General features: G+C 38.5%; 3 protein-coding genes across 3 annotated transcripts; 1 reads left to right on the top strand and 2 right to left on the bottom strand.

The window, feature by feature from the left end:
* Positions 1-11: 11 nt before the first annotated feature.
* On the bottom strand, positions 12-6,581 carry polh (polymerase (DNA directed), eta). Its single transcript, XM_053620514.1, has 11 exons — positions 6,380-6,581; positions 6,115-6,298; positions 4,924-5,058; positions 4,612-4,829; positions 4,302-4,483; positions 4,115-4,218; positions 3,899-4,018; positions 3,300-3,423; positions 3,147-3,212; positions 2,879-3,051; positions 12-1,052 (listed from the first exon to the last, which is right to left on the bottom strand). The coding sequence occupies exons 2-11, from the start codon at positions 6,249-6,251 to the stop codon at positions 284-286; spliced, it is 2,028 nt and encodes a 675-aa protein (XP_053476489.1). The 5' UTR covers positions 6,252-6,298; positions 6,380-6,581; the 3' UTR covers positions 12-283.
* A 6,909-nt stretch (positions 6,582-13,490) lies between these two features.
* Positions 13,491-16,083, top strand: gsta.1 (glutathione S-transferase, alpha tandem duplicate 1). Its single transcript, XM_053620512.1, has 6 exons — positions 13,491-13,681; positions 13,767-13,818; positions 14,579-14,711; positions 14,826-14,967; positions 15,052-15,177; positions 15,525-16,083. Exons 1-6 carry the CDS (start codon positions 13,595-13,597, stop codon positions 15,654-15,656), a joined length of 672 nt encoding a protein of 223 aa, XP_053476487.1. The 5' UTR covers positions 13,491-13,594; the 3' UTR covers positions 15,657-16,083.
* A 106-nt stretch (positions 16,084-16,189) lies between these two features.
* Positions 16,190-19,603, bottom strand: tmem14a (transmembrane protein 14A). The gene is made up of 5 exons (XM_053620513.1): positions 19,348-19,603; positions 19,170-19,251; positions 17,232-17,333; positions 17,050-17,137; positions 16,190-16,414 (listed from the first exon to the last, which is right to left on the bottom strand). Exons 2-5 carry the CDS (start codon positions 19,243-19,245, stop codon positions 16,381-16,383), a joined length of 300 nt encoding a protein of 99 aa, XP_053476488.1. The 5' UTR covers positions 19,246-19,251; positions 19,348-19,603; the 3' UTR covers positions 16,190-16,380.
* Between the last annotated feature and the right edge of the window lie 3,280 nt (positions 19,604-22,883).

Genomic DNA, 22,883 nt, shown 5'->3' with positions numbered 1-22,883 from the left:
ACTACTCATCCATAACACCACACTAAAAAGCAACACGATATTATTTATTAAAATAATCATTGAAAAAGAACAAAAATTCATACGTGAATATGTGCAAGCCAGACGAAAACATGATTTAGGAAATATAGATTTTTATGCATTTTTTTGTTTTGTTTTTTTTGTTTCAATTTTGTCAAGACGGAATGAAGTAAAAATTTGTAAATGAACTCATAGTCAGTGATATCATTAAATAATATGATGTAAAGTAGTCTGATTAAGTGAAGAATCCATGTTTAAAAGAAAACTAAGCTTTCTTGAAGAAAGAATCCAGAGTGCTGGAGTTGTCCATGGGCCTTGCTCTCTTTGCCTGAGGTCCAGCCCGAGTTTTGTGTCTGCTCTTTCCACGCGATGACGACGCTGTTTCAGTCATGACTGGGGCAGAAAATGATGAGGAGGAGAGGGAGTTCTGTAGATCAAGTGCATAGTGGTAGTCGGTGTGTTCCGGCATCTCCCACATTAACACTTCCTGTCCACAGCGCATGCACGTGTGAAAATCCTCTTTGCTATCTTTAAAGGTGACACTTTGAGTGAGGAATTCTGCCCGATTCTGCTCATCGACACGAGATGAAGTGCATGAAGAACCCTGTGGAGACCATTCAGTCGGAGATTTGTCCTTGGTGCTTTCTTTCTCTTTAGGGAACCCGTCAGAAGTTGTCTCCAATGTCTTTCTCTGAAAAAAAGAGGAAAGTGACCTACTTGAAACCACTGGTGATTTCTGAGAAACCACGTTGGCTGTATTCTTGGGAAGGGTCTCAGAGGAAGGCAAGGAGACCAGTTCCTTTTCTATGAAACTTTCATCTGCTTCCTTCTTTTTCTTATCAGCAGCTTTCTGGAAAAGGGCCTGGATACTGCCTGGTTTCTTGGGTGGTGTTTCTGGTTTCAGTGCTGGCTCGGTTGTTTTTAGACACGACTGTGTTGGTGCCACATCAGTGCTGAGGAAACTAGTGATTTCTCCAGATGAGTTCTCACTGAACTTACTGGCAGATAAATGGAGACAGGTGAGGGGAGGAGACCTAGAAGACAAATATCACAAATACTGAAAACACAAGGTGGCTCAGATATCAGATTTCCAACAAAACCTTCTAAAAAGGTATCATCATTCATATCATCGAATGAGCTCTGACTGCAACCAGACATTTTATTGTTTGTTCTTAGAGTTTAAGTCTAAATGTCTGTGTTAAATGGGGAAAGTTGTGTGTACTCAGAGACAGTTACACACGTACGCAAATCAATTTCCTGGGTATTGCAGTCAGATTATACAAATGGCCTGCATGCAGTTTACTCCTCCAAGGTTTTCAGTAGAGATCGACTGATATAGATTTTTTTTAATAACCGATACCGATATTTGCATGTTTGTGTCCAATAACCTATACGCCGAACCGATATTTATTTATTCATTGTTTTTCTGTTTTTGCCACAATATCGCCACTGAACCGAATGAACCGTTATATTTATAACGATTTTGTCAATTTCACGTCCCCCTTGCATACAAAACAAAACTCTTGTTTATACACCGATAAATAAAGGGGTCTGAAAAAGAGTTACTAAAGTTTGTCTCTATTTCTTAGCACCAAGCTGCTTGATCTACATATCAAGCATTTATGTAACACATCTCATTTATACATTAAGGGCTGTTATAGCGATCTTGCACGCAATTCTCAAAACGCCCACAAGATGGCATCATTTATCGGTGGATCCGATAAATGAGCTATTAAAAAAAAAAAAAAAGAATAACCGATTATGGAAAAATGCTTAAATATCGGTTATAAAAATCCGATTATCAGTCGATCTCTAGTTGTGAGAGGCAGGAGTATTTCAATAGTGTTTACATCACCACCTTTAAACACAACTGCTTGGTTTTAACAACCAAAAAAAAAAATCAGGAATTTTCTTTTTCTTTTTTTGTGGTCAAGTGTAATAGGATGTAAGAAAGAGCAAGAGACAATTTAAAAACATACACGGGGATCCCCCGCTACCAACACCTACCTAAGCTACCTTTTAAAATATACTTCAAACGTGAAGGACGCTATTACGAACACGTGACCTTGCCCTGACCTTGATCCGATTTGGATCAGTTCCAAAATCTAAATCAGTTCATCTGCTGGTTACAATGATCATCCCAATTTAAATCCCATAAACATTCAGGCACTCGCTCTTCAGATAATGCTAATGAGAATCTCAGATAGACGGGCATAAAAATAACAAAGACTAATACACTCATATGGCTGAGAAAATGGCAAGCACTGAAAGAAACATCCAATAGGAGTCTTGCATATTGCTGCATGAATAATCCTAGCTGTAATGGAATATTTAGTTTAATTTAACTCCACTCTCTACTCCGTTACTTGGCAGCTTATTAAACAGCACTTCATCCAGTACATCCTATTAGTTTGCACTTTGTTTTATTTTTTATTTTTAAATATCGCGAACACAGTTAGCTTTTCACACAACGTAGTGTAGCCACAAGACGCTAAATCGAGGCCATCAAGTCATAATATATGCATGGGACATAGGTTATTTTATTATGCTTTTTATTCACGATGTAGATTGGTCTTATTTGTTTTTGTTAACCTCATGCACTCTTCCTGTAAACACATAACCACTATTTAAACTGATAAGCTGACCAAGCACTCATCTGTTTGCAGAGCTCATTTTATGTAAATCATCATTTTATCTGTTGTATAAAATAAAGAAACCTTGCAGGAACAGCGAATGAAATGTTGATGACATCATATCAAGACAGCAAGATTACTCCAATGTCTTTGGATGAGTGCTCGAGGTGACACGAGGTTAAGTGGTTTTAACAGGATGAAGAGACGACATTAAACAGGACACTCACCAGGCTTCCTGATGGCTGCCGGCAACGTTAAGGCTCTTCATGATTGCAAAGCTGTCGGAGGAAATCTTTGAGGCCTCATAGCGCGCTAGAGCAAAGCAGCGAGAGAAACTGTTGGGCCTTTTATCTCCAGCCTGGCGGACCCCCACAGTCAGCAGCTTGGCAACTCGGCCATTCTGCAAAGTTAACGACAAACGCTTCATGTACATCACAGTATAAATAAAATAAATAAATAAACCACGGAACTGTATGAAGAGCATTTAACACTTACCATCTCTTTATCTTTATTCAGTCTCTCCTCCAGCTCAAGGGCCAGCTGGTGCAACCAGTGCTGAACCTCGGATTAAAAACAAAACAAAAACTATAGCGCAAACGATAGATAAGCATTTGTACAGATAACTCAAACTATTATTTAAATTATTACCTGAGTTTTCGTAGCGAGAGCCGACTTTCCCTGAAAATTCTTGCTACAGCCAATGGATTTAGGAAGCTGCCTGGGTTTTACTGGCTCGAACTCGATGCCTCTGCACAAGTCGTACAGCCACGGCCTGAACAGCAATACAACACTTCAGTGAAAAATTTGCTCCAAATGAATCGAGGCAGTTAGACAAAGAGACTTTCCATAACTCTAGTAAAACTCATTTCACTTCTTCTTTCAATTCTCAATAATGTTAATAGGAACAAATGATATTCTGAATGATATTCTGTCTACAGGTGACAAAAAAAGGTGTGAAACTTAAAATATGCCAAACTGAAGTTAGGCCAAATCCCAAATGACTTCCTATTTACTTTGCATAGGGTATAACATAATGGAGCTGTACAAGCTACATAGTGACCTACGATAAATATTAAGCTACTGCCAGGGTTTTTTGTACTTTAATACTTGTGCACATCACTAGTCACCTCTAGAGAAACTTCTCCTACTTTCACAGAGTAGTGTTAGGTGATGGAACTTGATTCAGACCTGTTGTCTTGATCGGTGGCATGCCACAGTTTTGGTCGGAGAAGCACTCCGAGTCTTACCCAGTCTTTTCTCCAAAGTGTTCCTCCAGCTGCGCCCGTGTGAACCGAGTGAGCTCACCCATATTCTCCACCCCCAGAGTCTCTGTGACGGAGACGCCCAGTTTCCCTCCTAGATTGCGACTGAAACACAGCCACGAAGAAACAACTGCATCATACACTGTATATGACATTAAACACTACATCTAACTTCCTAGCCGTATTCTGGAATATACTTACATTTTACTGACGGGCAACGTCATGAAGAGTTCAGGCACCGATCCAAGAGGAAGCACAGTCTGCCGATTTGGTTTGTTGAGACCGCACGCCAGCTTGGCCAATACCTGCAAAGTTAACGTTAAAAAGAATGAGAATACTCTGAATGAACACCTCTTTTAGAAAGAAAACAAACAAACAAACAAAGCACCTTATTATGAGAAATTCCTGCAGAGCAGCGGAATCCGGTGTGCTGCTCCACGGCGGCCCTCATTTCCTCCACAATCATTGCTCCAACGGCCAAACACACCTCCGAGTGGCCCAACCAGCCTGGCTGAGAGCAGGTGGGCAGTGTGTCTAGCCACTGCTGCACACCCTTTGACCGCTGCTCATCTATATGCACATAGAAATAAGTGAATTACTGCCGTTTCAACCTCCACAGGAAGCTTAGTTATGCTCTTGACCACATCACCTAATTACTGCTACAGTGACCTTTTTTCCACAAGGCTCCATGAACACACCTTTATCCACCGGCACATCCTCCACCGAGTAGGGAATGGGAAAGCCTTGGACGTAAGTGTTCTTCAGAAGTTGAGGGTCAATCCGTGATTCTTCTAGATCCTTCAGTCTTTTTTGGACGCTGCTGGTGAGGTCCATGTAGGCTTCGTCGATGCTGGCTCTCTCAACGACTGCAAATCGGGACATGACCTCAATCACTTCCACACTGGCCTCCCTGTAACTGGACACAAAGACGCAGTCCAAGCATTCAGCATAATGGGAAGACAAAACCACCTCAAAACTGTTTTGATTACATAAGTAGAACGAGGGCTTACCAGGTTAGATCAGCTTTCCCATGTGACTCGCGGACTCTCGCAACTTGAAGATCTGGACACAGTTTCTTGGCATCATCCGCCCACATGTTTCTTGTCACACCGTGGGCTCGCGCCTCATAGCTGACTGCTATGATACTGATCAAGAAAGGAGATATGGGGAAAATATGTGACAGTGCTTTCCTATTGGAGAGTTTTGAGTCAAACTGAGTCATACAGTCCAGAATTATTGGCACCCTTGGTAGCGTATTCTTACATTGAAAACATGAGCGAAATCGAGCTTATATCCGAAGCAAATAAAATGTGTACTTACTGAATTTATCAATTTTAACATTTATATCCAGAATTTATATATTCCTATGAAGCTGCTTTTAATAATATCCATTGTTAAACGTGATATAGAAATAAACTTTAATTTAACTGAATTATCACTGTTCACCACTGTTTCCTCATCTACCAATCACCACTGTTTCACCATCTACCAATCACTGATCACCACTGTTTCACCATCTACTAATCACCACTGTTTCACCATCTACCAATCAATGATCACCACTGTTTCACCATCTACCAATCACTGATCACCACTGTTTCCTCATCTACCATTCACTGATCACCACTGTTTCTTCATCTACCAATCACTGATCACCACTGTTCCCAATAACTAGTAACTGATCACCACTGTTTCCTCATTTCCCCCCATCCAATGACTTCTTTATTCATCCTTTTAAACTCTGCTCTTGACTGTATTTACAAATAACAACAGTAAGTTATTCCATTCATAACCGTTTTCTTTCCAAGCTACTCAATTATGAGTTTTTGCCTTATTGATGGAAATGACTGCATCTTGTGGATATACAAACAGCTCATTTGTTGTGCTATGACCAAAGATGGGAAATGTTGTAATTTTCCATTCTGATAATTACAACAACAACAAAAAAGAAATAATATTCTGTAAGTGTCTTCAGAAAATCTTCCTTTTTCACAACACGTTTCGTAATACGTTTCGTAATACGTTCTGATATGCAAATGATCATGAATATGCAACGACTATTCAATGAATATGCAAGTGAGCGTGCAGTCACCTACTGAATTCTAGCGCTTTCAGAGCGCGTTTTCCCCTGAAGAGTTGCCAACAGCTCAGGGAAATATGATAATCGACTATTAAATGTAGCAGCAGTATTTTCAGCTCACCCTCCTCCTTTCCAGGTTTTGTACTGAGCCACGACACAGGGTTTATTCCTCAGCTCGGGGTTAAACCTCTGCTCCACCTGCACGTAAAAGCAGTCCATATCCACCAGGGCCACCACTCTCTCCTTCCCCACCTCCATCACGCAGCACCACCAGCTACAGTATGTACTGTTATGCTGTTGTTTGTCTGGTAAAGAAGCCGTACAAATGAGCACTGAGTAGAGCTTGCTCTTAAACACTTAAACAGAGTACATGTAAACACGCTCACTTCTGACACACGACCAAACGCGTAAAACCAATCAAAACAGACAAGTCACTTCGCGCCTTAGTAATAAACTTCCGCTCTACTTTTTCTTCTTCTTTGAACTAAATTGTGTTATATCACCACCTATTGGACTGGGGTGGCGTTCAGCAGTCAAAGACCTGACCATTTTTCCTCCATTTTATTCACCAGCAGTGTGTTTGGTGAAAAGCTAAAATAAGTGCTGTGCTACTGATTTGTGTTTCTTCCTGCAGTAGACTCTGTACATTCTCTATGTAAAACACGTCTGCTGTTATAGAGGAATAAGCAAAAACAGTGTTGTGGTCATAGTTACGTCTCTGGAGTAGTTATTACCCGGATTATTTTCCTAAATCAGCTTTACTGTTCCAGGCCTAGTACACTTACTGCCGTGTTTTATTATGAATGACACTTGTTGGAGTACAATACCAGTGGTACTACATATTGTCATGTCCGTCTGTAGATACAATCTTTCCTTTCGGCGTGTTTACACCGGGAGTGACGTGATAACGCAAACTAACCAGTCAAGCTAACATTGACCCAATGTCTATACTATATGGGCAAAAGTGTGTGGATACTTGATCATCACACACATATGTGGGTTGCCACAAACTTGGAAGCATCCAATTGTTCAAAATGTCTTTGCATGTTGTAGCTTTAAGATTTCCCTTCACTGGAACTAAGAGGCCCAAACCTGTTCCAGCATGGCAGTGCCCCTGTGCACAAAGTGAGATCCATGAAGACATGGTGTGCTGAGGTTGGACTGGAAGAACTCAAGTGGTCTGCACAGAGCCCTGAACTCAACCCTACTGAACACCTTTAGGATGAACTCGAATACGGACTGCGCCACAGGCCTCCTCACCTGACATCAGTGCCTGGTCTCACTAATGCTCTTGTGGCTGAATAAGTTCAAATCCCCACAGTCATGCTCCAAAATCTAGTGGAAAGCCTTCCCAGAAGAGTGGAGGTTATTATAACAGCAAAGATGGGTCTAAATTCTAAATCTGTAATGGGATGTTGAAAAAGCACATATGGGTGTGATCCACAAGCTTTTTGCCATATAGTGTTACAACAAGCCCTTTTCATAACAACCCAGACAAATTTAACCCAATGCTGGCCCAGTGTTGGCAAAATGGCAATTTTTATATCAACCTTGCCAACACTAGCCCAGGTAATGGCTGATGTTGGTCTAACATTGGCCAAACATTAGGATACTAGCAAACAAGTCTTCCTGTTTTGTATACTAAGTCTATCAGATGTTATTCATACCATACAACCTTAAGATTGGTTCACATTGGTGGACCTGCATATTTTCATGTTTCCATTGCTCCAGAACACAGACGCTTTTTGAGACTTGCCCTCCAATGACAGGTATTCCAATTTAAAGCCCTATCCTGTCCTTTCTCTGGCACCATAGGTTTTCTTAAGAAAAATGCAGGCAGCCTCTCTTGAAAGTGAACCATCAGATAGAATCACTTATTAACAGAGATGGGCAAGAACACAAAGCTCAAAGGTCCATGAGCAGAAACACACATTTGCTCTGTCATAGTAGAGCAGTAAGCCTCTAATAATGTCATTTTTATATGAGGGCTGCAAATGAAATTGTAAGACATCACAAATTTGATTGAGCCATGCAGATTGACTATGTAAGGAATACAACATGACACCATTCCCTCTCTCTCTCTCTCTCTCTCTCTCTCTCTGTGTTTTGAACACTTTACTGCAGCAGACTGTAGGAATTATTACAAAAATCTTCATCATAGCAAATGGTTAAAAGTTTTTCTTTGTTAAATAAGACTTTTATTGTTAGAATTAAGTTATTTGAGTGTCCACTATATAAGAGGGTACTTCCGTACTTCCGTCTCACTTTTTTCTCAATATTTTTTCATCTCTTGGTTAGCACGTCTGCCTCACACCTCCAGGGTCCGGGGTTCGAGTCCTGCCAGGGCCATGTGTGTGCGGAGCTTGCATGTTCTCCCCGTGCTGCGGGGGTTTCCTCCGGGTACTCCGGTTTCCTCCCCCGGTCCAAAGACATGCATGGTAGGCTGATTGGCATGTCCAAAGTGTCCGTAGTGTATGAATGGGTGTGTGAAAGTTTATGTGATTGTGCCCTGCAATGGACTGGCACCCTGTCCAGGGTGTACCCTGCCTTGTGCCCGATGGTCCCTGGGATAGGCTCCAGGTTCCCCGTGACCCTGAGAAGGCGTAAGCGGTAGAAGATGAAGATCCTTTCAAATCACATAATCATACTTTCTATAAGCTGGTAATCCTATTTAAAATCCTAATCCACAAAAATGGCATGATTGTGCAACTTGTAGATTTACAGAAATGTGTGTGTGTGTGTATAGCAGTGATGCCCAAGGACAAACAGAAAACAGAACAAAGGTGACCAGGCTGTTTATTCATTCCCCCGCTGTCATAGGTCACATTAGTTTTCTTGATAATAATGAGGATCACTGTTGTGCCAGTAGCACATGATTTGAATGGACAATTACACACATCACTCCCTTGATGCAGCCCTAATGCTAATGTCTGGAGTGAATTCAGGGCACATGTGGCCTCGAACCATCCCAGCAAAACGCCCCAGAGCATAACACAGCCAATGTTTTTTTTCCTTTCATTTGTCACCTCTTTATAGTTTCTACAGTATACAGCAGTTCCATATTTGCCATGTTATATACTGTGTGTTGTTGAAAAGTAGTTATTTTTTTTCATCAAACCTTTCACATTTTTTACTAAGTTTCTGCAAACCTAGAAACTTGGAAGGTATGCAATTCTGTAAGTTAGTGTAAAGCAGAGGATCATGCAGACTTTTTGAACCAAGGGCCACATTGAGCCAGAGGCCACACATTCTAACTAATATGAAAATGTATTTGTATTGAATTGCATAGATTCCATAGGCAAAGCACAGATTACATTGCAATTTACTGATTTGAAAACATTGGTACTGTAGAGTAGTAAATATGAGGACTGAAACCTGACCATCATCTTAATATAAAAAGGGGGTAGGGTTCAAAATGGTAAGTATATTGGATTTTAATGATTGTAAAACAGTGTTATGGCTCTGAATAATAACAGCAGTATTATAACAGGAAGAAGAACAGCAACAACAGTGTTGTAAATAAAATAAAATAAAAAAATAGCAGAAATAACAATATTGCAAGATTTGTGTAAGTGGCAGAATCACAAAAGTAGGTTATTTCAGTAGGATCAGCCACTGGAAATGATTCAGAATAACAACACAAATACTTTTAATAATATTTTATTTATTTACCTTTATTTTAGCAGGGAGTCCCACTGAGATCGAATGGTCTCATTTACAACCTGGCCAGGGTATATACATAGAATTCGACTTGTAAGTGATTTGTGTACACACACACACACACACACACACACACACACACACACACACACACACACAGGGAGCATGTGGGGCTGAATAAAATAAACATCCTCTAGTGCACAGAGCAGGCCTAGCGTCACGGCGCCATCTGTCGGATTTATGTAAAACAGCATTTTATTAATGCAATGAAAGGCCTAACAAACAGTTGGACGTCTATGATGTTGATGTGGTGATGTCGCAGTAATGGCTACTACAAACAACAATTTACAATTAATTGACATGGAATAATCGTGAACCTGGCTTTCTGTGAGGAAACGTCAGGGAAGAGAACACACTTTGCAACTCAGTCTGCTAAAAACAGTGTACTACTACATTATAAGAAGAATTTACTCTCAAGTCTCCATCAGTGAACGAGTGAGAACTTCAGTTTGATACAAGAGACTTTAAACTCTAATGATGCTCATACCAGGTCCTTTTAGCACACTTGGTGCTGCTGGACTTTACAGTATACAGTTATACTCTTTCAGTTACACTGAAAGAGCCAACTTTGGAGCTCTATTTCCGGCTAAAACTTGCACCTCATGCACAGATACAGAGCTCATTATGTTTCAATAGGTCAAACACCCAGTTCATAGACTTTGTGTATTCAGTTGATCTAATTTTTAGTGAAACATAATGACAACATCTAATTTTTGTCAATTTGATGAAATGAGAATTCATATTATAATTATTAGACCAGATATCAATGTATAAATTTGCAATGAGTAATGCAATAATAATGTATAAATTATTTACAAATAAACAAATAATAAATGATTTGCATACATCATTTACATTTACATATACATTTAATATGAGTTCATAGAACTTTGTTCTAAAAGGAAGGCAGACTGCCACGTGCAGCGCCTCACTTGGATGTGTCTGAAGTCTCGAAGCTTGACTTCCCTACGTTTCTCCTACAAAGGGGCCTTGAGCTTGTTTGGAGGTTCTAGCAGGGTAGCAGCTACTTCTATACCAACGATGCTCGTCCGTCTAGGAACCTGTCCTCTTCCACCGAGCGCGGAGCTTCGGGAGGGACGCACATGGAGTGGTGAGGGAGGAAGGGGACACCCGCCTAGCCAGCCAGATCAGCCGAATCAACCCTAGCGATCAATGGGGTGACAGATGTCGCAGCCAGATCGCCCTCACATCCGATAATACAAGCCCACAAGCGGGATTTATATAGAGGGGAAACGTCACCCTTTCCTCGTTTATGGTGAGCACTAAATGAGCGCTTGGCTTTTGCGACAGATACATGTAACAATCTATAACACACACTTTCTCTTAATGATACGTTCAACTTTTTGCTTTATTTTTAAGAGATTGTTAGTAAAACAAGACAATTTCAAATCTCCCAGCAGGCTTTGTGGTATATGCTAATACATATACCACCATTGGCTGAAGTCGCGCAACAGACCGCCCAAAACAGTGTGATGTTGGCGCTAGTGGGCGCGTGAGAGTGTACAAAGAGTGTGCAGGTTGTTTATAGAATGTGGTTAATGCAAAAAAAAAAAAGCCGCCGTGATTATTAACACTCGACATTATTTACGTCCAGTGCATGTCATAAGCTCTATTCTCTATACAGACCTAAAACTGTTCTTGCACAAAATAGGCAAATGGGTTTTTTGTGTATTGTTATTCCACATGAAATGATGCAGCAGTTACATTCTGCCGCCTGTAGATGCGCGCTAAGAAGCACATTCATAGACCAGAATCAGCGGGTTATAATAAATAAATAAATACACTAACAAATAAAGAATTAAATGTAAAAAGGAAGCTGTTTTGGTGTAATGAACAGTGAAACATGGACATTTTACACGCAGTAGTCCAAACTCTGAATTACTGCATAGTCATTATAACTGAAATGTAAAATGCAATCATAGTTGTAATATGTTCTAAAACAACAACAAGAACAACAATACTGCACGTATTTGGAAGAGATAGGATTGATAACTTTGGCTGGTTGCAGTTTATTGTATTCACTACATGAGGGCCTTTTATGCAGTACGCTTTATTCGTTTGAAATGTTTTCTTTATTACAAAACAACTGCCAACAGTAGCAAAGGTCACAGAAGCACATGCAATCAAATTTATTCCACGAATCCAAGATAAACAGTAGATTATAAAAAGTCAATCGGGCTACTCTATGTAACTTTAAAAAAAACTCTCCATTAAGTGTTAAAAAAAAATCCATTGTCATTGAAATAATTACAGATATGCAAAATGTATATAAAATAAACCAAGCTATCTGTATAGCAGGTATGCTTTGCGAGGTACTAAGGAAATTACTCTTTGTAACTCTTTTTTAAAGAACTGTTTTAAAATGTAAACAGGTTTCTGAGCTTAGACTATCTATATTGTGTGTGTGTGTATGTGTGTGTGTGTGTGTATACTATATATGTATATTATTACACTATGTACCCACCCTACAAATAGCTTAATTAGAGTTTATTTTTATTCAGACATTTTCACTATCATCAGACCTACAGCATTTAAACAGTTTAAACAAAAGTTTAATAGCCTTGAGGACCACAGTGAATACAATGTAGTGGTACTGTTTTTGTTTTGTTTTGTTTGTAATATTTTATTTCACAAGAGAATTATAACTGTAAAAAAAAATCATGTCGACAGTTTAATTATTTAATTATTAAGTTTAATAATATGCTGTGCCTGTGTCTTTAACACAACGATAAGGCATTTATTTTTATTATACAGTATATTAGCCCTTGTTAGGAAAACTCATGTTGTTGAAGGCTTTCGAGCCAACCTAAGTGTCCTTCTAGAAAAAATAACTAAAATGAAATAATAATCTCCTACCGCGCGCTATTCTATATGCGCCGATATCAGTCACGTGATCATTTATCCCTCTTGCAATTGGTCAGGACGCTCAGCATTTTATTACTCAAACTCTTCATACAGATGGACATTTGAGCTGGCTTTTATACGCCCTAGGGTTCTCAACCTTTTGTAACTAAAGCCCCTCCAAGCCTCCCCTATTATGTAGCACGCCACCGCCCCATATTGGAGGAGACCATGTATAATGATTATCTGTTATACATTATATATAATATCTATCTATCTATCTATCTATCTATCTATCTATCGATAGTATGATAGATAGATAGATAGATAGATTGTTTTTGCTTTTGAATTTTTTTTTACTTTTTTAATTACTATTCATAATTTATGATTTAAAAAAAAAACTTTTATGACTTTTATAAAACTATATAACGGACAGGTATGGAACATGCATGATCAACATTGTTTCTGAACACTATAACTACTTTGAACAAGTAAAAGTTGCTAAGGTTTGTCCAAAAGTCGCTAGGCGTTTTTTTTTTTTTTTTTGGCTGAAAAGTCGCTAAATTGGCAACACAGGTCTGCACTGACAGTTAGATAAAAGGCAGGCTAAAGTCCGCCTCTTCCCAGAAATAAAGAAAATGCGGGGGGGGGGGGGGGGGGGGCGCAGGCAATACACTGAGAACACAAATGATGGAGGTCTGTCTGTGTTTTATTCTTGAAAACAATTTGCGTCCCCCTTCCGACCCCCCCTGTTGGGAACCACTGCCCTAGACCAACATAAGGTCTTACTGTATAGAGAGAAAAAAAAAACTGAAATAATGACCCAAATCTGTTACCGCGCCAGGTTTCAGTCACGTGATCATTTTCCGTCATGCAATTGGTCAAGGCGCTCAGCGCTTTGTTACGCAACACCCTCTTATATATAGACTTTTGGCGATGGGTTTTCCAAGTCCTCCAGAGCAACACTGAAATCATAGATTCATATTTTTTTAACGGACGGAACATTTGTGCGTGCGAAAATGTCAGGAAAGGTGGTACTCTATTACTTCAACGGGAGAGGGAAAATGGAGTCAATACGGTGGCTTTTGGCTGTAGCTGGAGTTGAGGTTCGTGCAACACATACAAGTTCTCCACAAAGTTTAGGTTAAGTAATTGCACCGTTATTCATAAATGAATTTGTTGCATTTACAGTTCGAGGAGGTTCATCTGACCACCAAGGAGCAATTCAAAAAATTGGTGGATGGTATGTATTACTGATTTACATTGTCTTTTTTTTGTAGCAGGTGTTTAGAGCAGAGATTTTCAACCTTTTTTTGCATGCAATTCTGAATATAAACTATTCAAATATTAGGCTCCTTATTTACATACGTACAAAATACTTTCATATTCATTGAAGTTGTTTAGCTTTTTATTACTGAACTGAACTTTTGAAGCTGGCCTTGTTCATAGCTCTACTAGCTTCTGAGATATTGATTGCAGGGCTGAGCTTATGACATTTGTAGCTTGTTACAACTGGTTACTATAACTGACAAATGTTGTAACAAGAAATAAGAACTTGTCTTTTGCTACAAACTAATATATAATGACCTAAAACACAGGATCTGTCCTAGTAATGCGTTCATAGTTGTTGTTTTTTTGTTTTGTTGTTGTTGTTGTTGTTGTTTGTTTGCTTTAAAACATAGTTACTAAAAGATTTCCAATCTCCCAGCAAGCTTTGACGCAAAAACAAAGCAGGCTATTAAAAAAAAAAAGTCAAATTGGACCTAATGTGTTCTGTTGGTGAAATGTTCAGGAATAAAACGGTGTATGGCTCCAGTAGCTAGCCAGATTATGATTGTATACGTTTATATAATGAGCCAAATATTTGTGTAGTTGGATTATATTCATAAAAGGGTGTCTGTAGAATTTATTTCACAGTTAAAGCAGTCTCTGGCTGCAAAAAGCCGATCTACTAAACAGCAACTGTTAGAAACCAGCAGCATTAACTCTTCTCTGATCTCCAGACAGAGCGCTCATGTTTCATCAGGTTCCCTTGGTTGAAATGGACGGAATGAAGCTTGTTCAGACGAAGGCCATTTTGAACTACATCGCTGGAAAATACAATCTGTATGGAAAGGATATTAAAGAGCGTCTTATGTGAGTGCAAGTCTTTATTAGATGTACGGACTGAATTGTATCAGTTGCATGTACTGTATGGATCAGGTTTACCTGAAGCCATACTGCAACACATGTATTCTTTTTCTTTTTAAGGATTGATATGTACTCTGAGGGTGCTAGGGACATCATGGACATGATCATGATTCTGCCCTTTACACCTGCTGACCAAAAACAGAGTCAGCTGGATAAAATACAGGACAAAGCCAAGGAACGCACTCTTCCTGCTTATGAAAAGGTGTGTGGCTTACCTTAACAGTATAATTAAGCCATTTCTATATGCATCTTCTCATAGAAATTTTATTTTCTTCTCTCTCTCTAGGCTCTTGCTCATTCCCAGTACCTTGTGGGAACCCAGTTAAGTTGTGCAGATGTGCATCTCCTTGAGGTCACTCTCATGCTGGAGGAGGTGCTCCCAGCAATACTTTCCACTTTCCCCAAAATCCAGGTCAGTTTTATGCAACACATTGATCACATCTTTGAAGAGGTTTATAGAATCGAACTTGTAAAAGGGCTGTTGCGTGTACATTGGTGTGTCTGGGGAAAGATTTCACTTTTGTGGGGGACAGTCTCATCCTTCACTAGAACCACTAAACCCCTTAACAAAAGAACAGTTACCTTTACTCAGGACTACAGGACATTTACAGTCAGCTCCAGAATTTTTAGCACCCTTGGTGAAGATGGTTTAAAAAAATCTAAATTTTTTATATATATATATATATATATATATATATAAAATATTTTTTATATATATGCACACATGTATACATATATTATAATTTTTCTTCACCTCAGGAATTTCAAAAGAGGATGAAAGCAATTCCAGCCATCAGTAAGTTCCTGCAGCCCGGCAGTCAGAGGAAATCTCCGCCTGATGAAGTTTATGTAAAAACTGTCATGAACGTATTAAGCCATCTTTTCAAGTAGAAGACTGAAGGTACTTCAAGCACTTTATAAGCATTGTTGTACCTTGCACAGAAGAGGGATTATGTAGGGCTGTTAATCATAAATGAATTCTGTTTCACACTCAGTAGTTTGCCCTTTGGACAAAAATAAGCATTGAAGAGTGGTTTCTGTTCTCTCCAATATAATATACCATATCCAAGCTATCTAAAGATAAATCACTAGTGAGTTTGATGGATTACAATTTAAGTGCATACTCGTGAGGGCTATGATGTAAATCCTAATGAGTGAACATTTTGGGCATTATGGTTACTGACATAACAGCATAAAATAGCATGCACTAAATAATAGTAGTCTGATAATATTCTTGGTCTTTTGCACATTGTGTAAAGCTGTTGTCCATGTATAATACAGGCTTTTAAAGCAATAAATGATTCCAAGTTGAAATTTAGTTAGTTTTTATTCGAGCATTCATTACGTTATCTTATGTTTGCTGATTTATTATTTTTTTGGTTCCTTATCAACACAGTGTAAACTGAATAAATCGATATAACATGTAAAAATACTAAAATTGGCTTTATTTGGAATGTACAAGATGAGCGATCAAAATGATTAACATGATCACATGAAGTGTCATGATTCAATCAGTATGTAATTAGTGAGGGGTTGATGCAGTGCTGTGTGTGCGTGTGTGTGTGTATAACAATATTGCCAGGAAAGCTGTAGTTGAAGAAGCTTCATGTCATGTTCAGAGGATCAGCAGTCGCACGACCATCATGAGGCTGAAATCAGGGCACAGAATGAACTTTGAAACTGCTGCTGCAATCATGTGGGCTGAAGGTCAATACAAAGCAGCTGAAACATTTGGTTAAATGGCAAGAAGTTGATAAATATAACTAGTTCTCAAATGTACATAACATGATATGGTGCTGCTGTCTCTGTTCTACTCTTTAAAAGCATTACAGCAACTACAGATGGGTGACAAAGGGGGGAAATGGTGGCTCTTATGGTGTAGCATTTTGCATGGATTGTGTCCTCTTAGACGGAAAGGCACTGCAAATCAATATAAAAGTTCTTCTGACTGATCATTTTTATCCTATAATGAAACATTTCTATCCTGATGGGAGTGGTCTCTTACAGAAAACCTATTTGAGATTTTTGAATGTGTTCGTGCTCTATAACACCGTCACCAAAACACCAACAGAATGATTGTCTTATTGAACAAAGTTCTAAAGACTTGTAGAATCTATACCATGGGGCACAGAAGCTGTTCCTGTGGCTTGTGGTGTCCCAACACCTTACTTAAATATTCTATTTTTTACTTTACTTTGTCACCCATCTGTATTCATTCCTGACATAAAATGGACCTGATATCTATTTTGTTCTAAGCACAATACAGAATTCAGGTAATCCTCACCTTAATCCAGCCATAATACCTGCAGGCATTAATTTTCCAGAGTTCTTGAATCTTATTCCCATCACAACTGCCAGAGCACCAGAAGCAGCTTGAAAAAAAACACACAGAATGAAAAATTAATTGCTATAACACAGTATTTCAACACAAATATAATTTTAATCAATTATAATTTGGGTACTCACTAAGTGAGGTCCATTTGTCCTGTGGATCCATAGTTATTCTAAAGGCCCCATATGCAGATATGCCACCGAAAAATAATCCCGCAATGAGTGACACCAAGCTTCCTGGTGCAATGATATAAGAAGATATAACAATGACTCAGACTAGATAAAACGTGCAGCTTTTATAGTATACAACAGTATAGGATGTTGCAGAAACATTACAATAGCATTACATTACAATATCTGGGGACTATCTAGAGTTTAGTGTATGTTCAAAATTAACTGCAGAAAAAAAAAAATCAGGAATTGTATTTCCACTTAAAAATGCAGAAGTACAGACTTTAAAATGTAGTTACAATACTTTATAATCAATCCTAACATCCTGAAATTGATGCAGTTGTATCCCACTATATTGATGAATTTATCTACTCTTAGAATACTGTATTACCCCTTATAAGTTGACTCTTAACAAAAGGGTTCTTTTAATATGTTTAAATATATTTATATTTATAGTTTTATTTAAAAAAAAAAAAGAAAGAAAGAGAGAAAAGAAAGGGAAAAAGGTTTAATTTGAAATCATTTCTGATAAAACCACCAAGGGACAACTGTAGAACCTTTAAGGTGTACTTATTCTTAATGTTTGTCCCATTTCATCGACTTCAATTTGACTGCAATATGCAAATGCTTAATTCATTTAAAAATACACAATTTTATCTCCTCAGCCTTATACTCAATCATCACGTTATAAACATAGGTCAGACAGTAGGTCTTATTTAGTTGGGTTGTCTCGTAGTTAATGTGTTCTCTTATGTAGCACTATAGTCCTGTAGGAACATTGTTTAGTTTCAGGTGTACTGTACTAGCTCTATATATGTTGAAATGACAGTAAAAGCCACTTGACATTGTGGATGGAAACAGTGTACATGGTTGGGGGATTGCCCTAGGTAGCAATCTTATTATTATTTTTTCTATTTACTGCTCATTTTCATTTCTAATTTCACCTCCTGGCTAACATTAGCTGAACATAATGGCTTACCTTTGTTTTATTCGCACACACAGTATAAAAATATTATTATTATTTAAAAAAATTAAGTCAAGCACAAAGTTTCATAGTGGAAAAGTTGTTTAGTAGAAATCTATATACACATCCTGACAGTTCTACATGGAAATTAACACACATAAAGCGCAGTTGATTATCTACGTGTCAAATTGCATTGTTTTGCGCAGTAATTGCGCCGTAATGATGCTCATTAATACGATGAACGACGTTATCATTACGGACGCGTTGATTGGACTGTTTTAAATTTAAAATTTTATTGGCTGTCTTAAAAAGGTATAACCGTATATGGTAATATTTTCCACGGTATTACCTTTCAGGGTAAAATGAGAAACAGGATTAACCAATCAGGATCACGGATTTTCCCTGCTTCTGTTTGAAAGCTACTTGCCAAATAACTACACTGAAGAAACGCTTTATAATGAAAATTTCTACCTAAACCTTTTTCAAACTTTCAGGCAACACGCTCCGTGTCCTTCGTGTGTTTATTACTGAAGGAACGGGGGGAGGTAACGCCAGTTTTATAAGGTAAACTTTAATTTCCTCTCTATTACCTGAATACTATTTTAATTGCCTTTTTTATTATTATTGAACCGTCAAATATTTTATTAAAATTCCGTTCGTTTGTCAAGACAGTTGTGCTTTAACTGATTAAATACGTAATTTCTGAATAGCACCACCACGCCTACAACTGCCTGGAATCCACCCAAAATGTCTGGGCACGTATTATAAATTTACTTGTACAGATCAGGCTGTGATTTTTTTTTATCATTTAGCATGTTTTGTAGCTACCGAGTATAACTAACTGACCGCAGACACACGACAATATTAAAACAACAAGCTCCCGTGCAGACATGACGACAGTGTATGCAAGTTAGACGACTAAGAAGACAACTCTCCACCTTTTCTCTTATATCCCATAAAGCCTCCGAATAAAATAGTAGCTGCATAGACAAACCCGAGCCAGTCAACTGCCATACTGTCCTGAAACAGAACCAAAAAAAAAAAAAAAACACAAAACACTTATTATTACATTAACACACAAATGAACGCACAGGACTAGTTTTAACATGACCTTACCGGATATTTCAAGTTATTGAAGTCTTAAAGTGCAACAAACACGACTCATTCACACAACTGTTTTCTTTCTCGGCTCTTCCGGTGTCAGAGCACGTATCACGTCACGATGAGTAAACCTACACCAAGGATGGATGGATGCATAGATACCTAGACACAAACAATTAAAACGGATCATGAGAAATTTGAATACGTAGCCAGCTAGGCAGTAAACGGCTTGCATAAGCTAGCACGCGGCATGACTCAACACTGCATAAAAACTGCGGAAATCGTTGTTAGTTACAGCAACGTGTCAGCGCGTCCGCCATATTAGGAAGGTCAAGCAAACGTCTCGTCACTGTGTACGGAAGACCTAGAAGTTACCCATTTTCCCTAAATTATATTTGAGCCCATAGCATTTTGTAGCTTTTACCACAGCCTAAGAAAATCTCTCTCTCTCTCTCTCTCTCTCTCTCTCTCTCTCTCTCTCTCTATATATATATATATATATATATATATATATATATATAAATAAAATTATGTATGTGTATATATATATATATACATACATATATATATAAATAAAATTGTGTATGTATATATATATATACATACATACATACATACATACATACACACACATATATACATTTTATTTATGTGTATATATATATATATATAAATAAAATTATGTATGTATATATATACATACATACACACACACACACACATATATATAAAATGTGTGTGTATATATAATTATCTGTGTGTGTGTCTGAACACATTCATAAACATCTTACTTAAACACTTCATAAGGTTCATAAGGTAAACTATCCCTTAGGAGGGAGATGTTACCATAGGAGGGAAAATGGATACTATGAAACAACACTGGTTTACAATGTTTTTCACACTGACAGAAAACTATAGTAACTGTAGCTGTTAATGTATAACCATGGTTTTCAAGGTTTTATTGTATTCTACTAAGCGGTTACACCAGTGATTTTCAAAGTGGGGGCCGCCAGGGGGCGCCCGGGGGGCCTCAACAATTTGGTGTGAAAAATAAATAAATGTATCTTCTCTTTCTCACTCTGACACACACACACACACACAATCAATTCCTAATGTAATGTAAATATGTAAGATGTAACTATTAATAATAATCATAAAAAAAGGGGATGTATTCAGAAGTCTGTATTTTTAATGTGTTTTACAGTCATCTTGCAAAAGGGGGGCCTTGGTCAAATGTTTGCCATTTGGGGGGGTCTTGCCCTGGAAAAGTTTGGGAACCACTGAGTTACACCATAGGTGTTAAAACCATATGTTCTCATAGTGCATGTGTACTAAATAGATCTGTAAAAGCACACAAAGTGAATTATCTATTATTTATTCACGTGAATTAGCAAAGTGTTAAACATTTGTTCAGAACAACAGAGATAAGACATCTGGAAAACCTGTGTCTCCAGGTTACCTGTAGATGAGAAAGAAGGGAGAGGAAAAAGAGAAAAAAAGGGGGAGGGGTGATTTATCCATCCATTTATTTGGTATACTGCTTATCCTTCAAAGTCGCGGGGAACCTGGATCATCGGGCACAAGGCGGAATGCACCCTGCATGGGGTGCACAATCACATACACATTCACACACCCATTCATACACTATGGACACTTTGGACATGACAATCAGCCTACCATGCATGTCTTTGGACAGGGGGGGACCAGAGTACCCGGAGGGAACCCCCACAGCACGGGAAGAACGTGCAAACTCCACACACACACGGGACTGTGGCAGGAATCGAAACCTCAACCCACGATGTGTGAGGCAAATGTGCTAACCACTAAGCCACTGTGTGCCTGGCTGATTCAAAAGATGCAATATATCAGTCCCTCCATGTATTTGCGATTTTGTGACATCACATCACAACATGCATTCAGCCAAAGCCCTCTGATTCACGTGCGTCGAAAATGAGTAAAGCTAAAAGATCTCATTTACCAACAAACATCACTGCACAAGACCGTGCAAAACAATTTCGAGCAATTGCGATTTCGCCAGTTCAAGTAGTTTTCTGCTAAAAAAGCACAATAAACTCCGCAAATTTTGAAAAAAAGCTGCACAAAAATCAAGCATTTTTGGCCGCAACAATCACAAAAAACTCAGTGAAATCTTGTATGGACCGATGTATGGTTTTTAAAAAGTAACCTTTAACGTGCAGGGCAGCTGACCCTAGGGGATTCAAATATTTACGTATTTGATTTGGCCAATATTAACTGCAGGAAGGTAAAATGAGCCAATCAGGCTTTAGAACAGTCTGTAAAGAATCTGTCTCCCTGCATTAACATCCACCATTAACTCAACAGTTCTTTTTACTCCTGAGTGGGGGCTTTATTGTGCATATAGATATTTTAAAGGGAAAATTGTTTCCATGTGCATATGACAAAAAAGAACTTGAAAAGTAATTATGTAAATTAAGTAAAACAACAATTCCGGACAATTCGAGCTGGTTGATATGTTCCTGTAAGGGAGGTGTCCATGGTAATGATGGCTATCTCTCTAGTGGGGCACTACTCCAAACCATACTCAGTTTCTTTGTAATGCCCTGCATGGTCTGCTCCTTTCATTGAGGACTACATGATTTAGTGTGTGGCATTTGAACTATGTGACCAGTGTTGTGTGACTGTAGCTTTCCTCTACGCTCAATTTGAGTCCGAGTGCCACATTGTGAGAGAGTATTGTGGATATATTTCAGTTGGTTTTGAACCAGTTGCTCAAATATGATAATGTCATGATACCACTGACCATCAGAGAAGACAAACGGCTGCTTGCATACCTCTTGAAAACACCTGTGGTGCTAGGGAGATACTGAAGGGCAGGACTTTGAATAGGAATAATTGGAAGGTAAGCCTCAAGTACCTTAAAAATCCGTTGTCCCAGGAGATAAGGCCTTCTGAAGCTTTGAACCATTGTACTGAGAAATGGTTTGCTACTCATTTAATTGGTAGTGCATGAGGGTGACATCTGCTGGTGAAGAGGATGTTCTGCAGACAACGATGCATCTAGGATCCCTATACATCTGCTGAATATTAATATCAGGATCAAAATCACCTTCATTGCCAAGTACCATGGGTTAACATGTACATGTAAAGGACTTTGTTTTGGTGTACTGGTGCTTAACATTATTATTCACATTACAATCACGATTCTGATTTCAACTGTAATGTATGGCACTGGTGAGACTACAATGACCAAAAACTGCCTTGATATAAGCAAGTGTAGGTTGTTTTATGTTTTGACCAATATACCAATGGATCTTCAGACCATTCTAAAGGAGGATCAGTCAAAATATCAGATCAGTCTTTGTCCTTCTAGAGTGGCATAGACTGTGTCATTTTTTGGATTTTTCTGGCATTGCCAGCATCACTGTCAAGACGTTTCCACAGGTTGATAACTGCAAAATATGAAAGAACGTTGAGTTCACTGTGAGTGCCAGTGTTCGAGATGTGGAGATGTGTGCTCTGAATTGGGAATTGTGCCTTATAAATGTTGAGTCTTCTTGTTACCGCTGACA

Source organism: Ictalurus furcatus, chromosome 3 (genome assembly GCF_023375685.1).
Source record: "Ictalurus furcatus strain D&B chromosome 3, Billie_1.0, whole genome shotgun sequence".
Lineage (NCBI taxonomy): Eukaryota > Metazoa > Chordata > Actinopteri > Siluriformes > Ictaluridae > Ictalurus > Ictalurus furcatus.
Note: the sequence above shows the minus strand (reverse complement) of the source record. Positions and strands in the feature narration are given on the sequence as shown.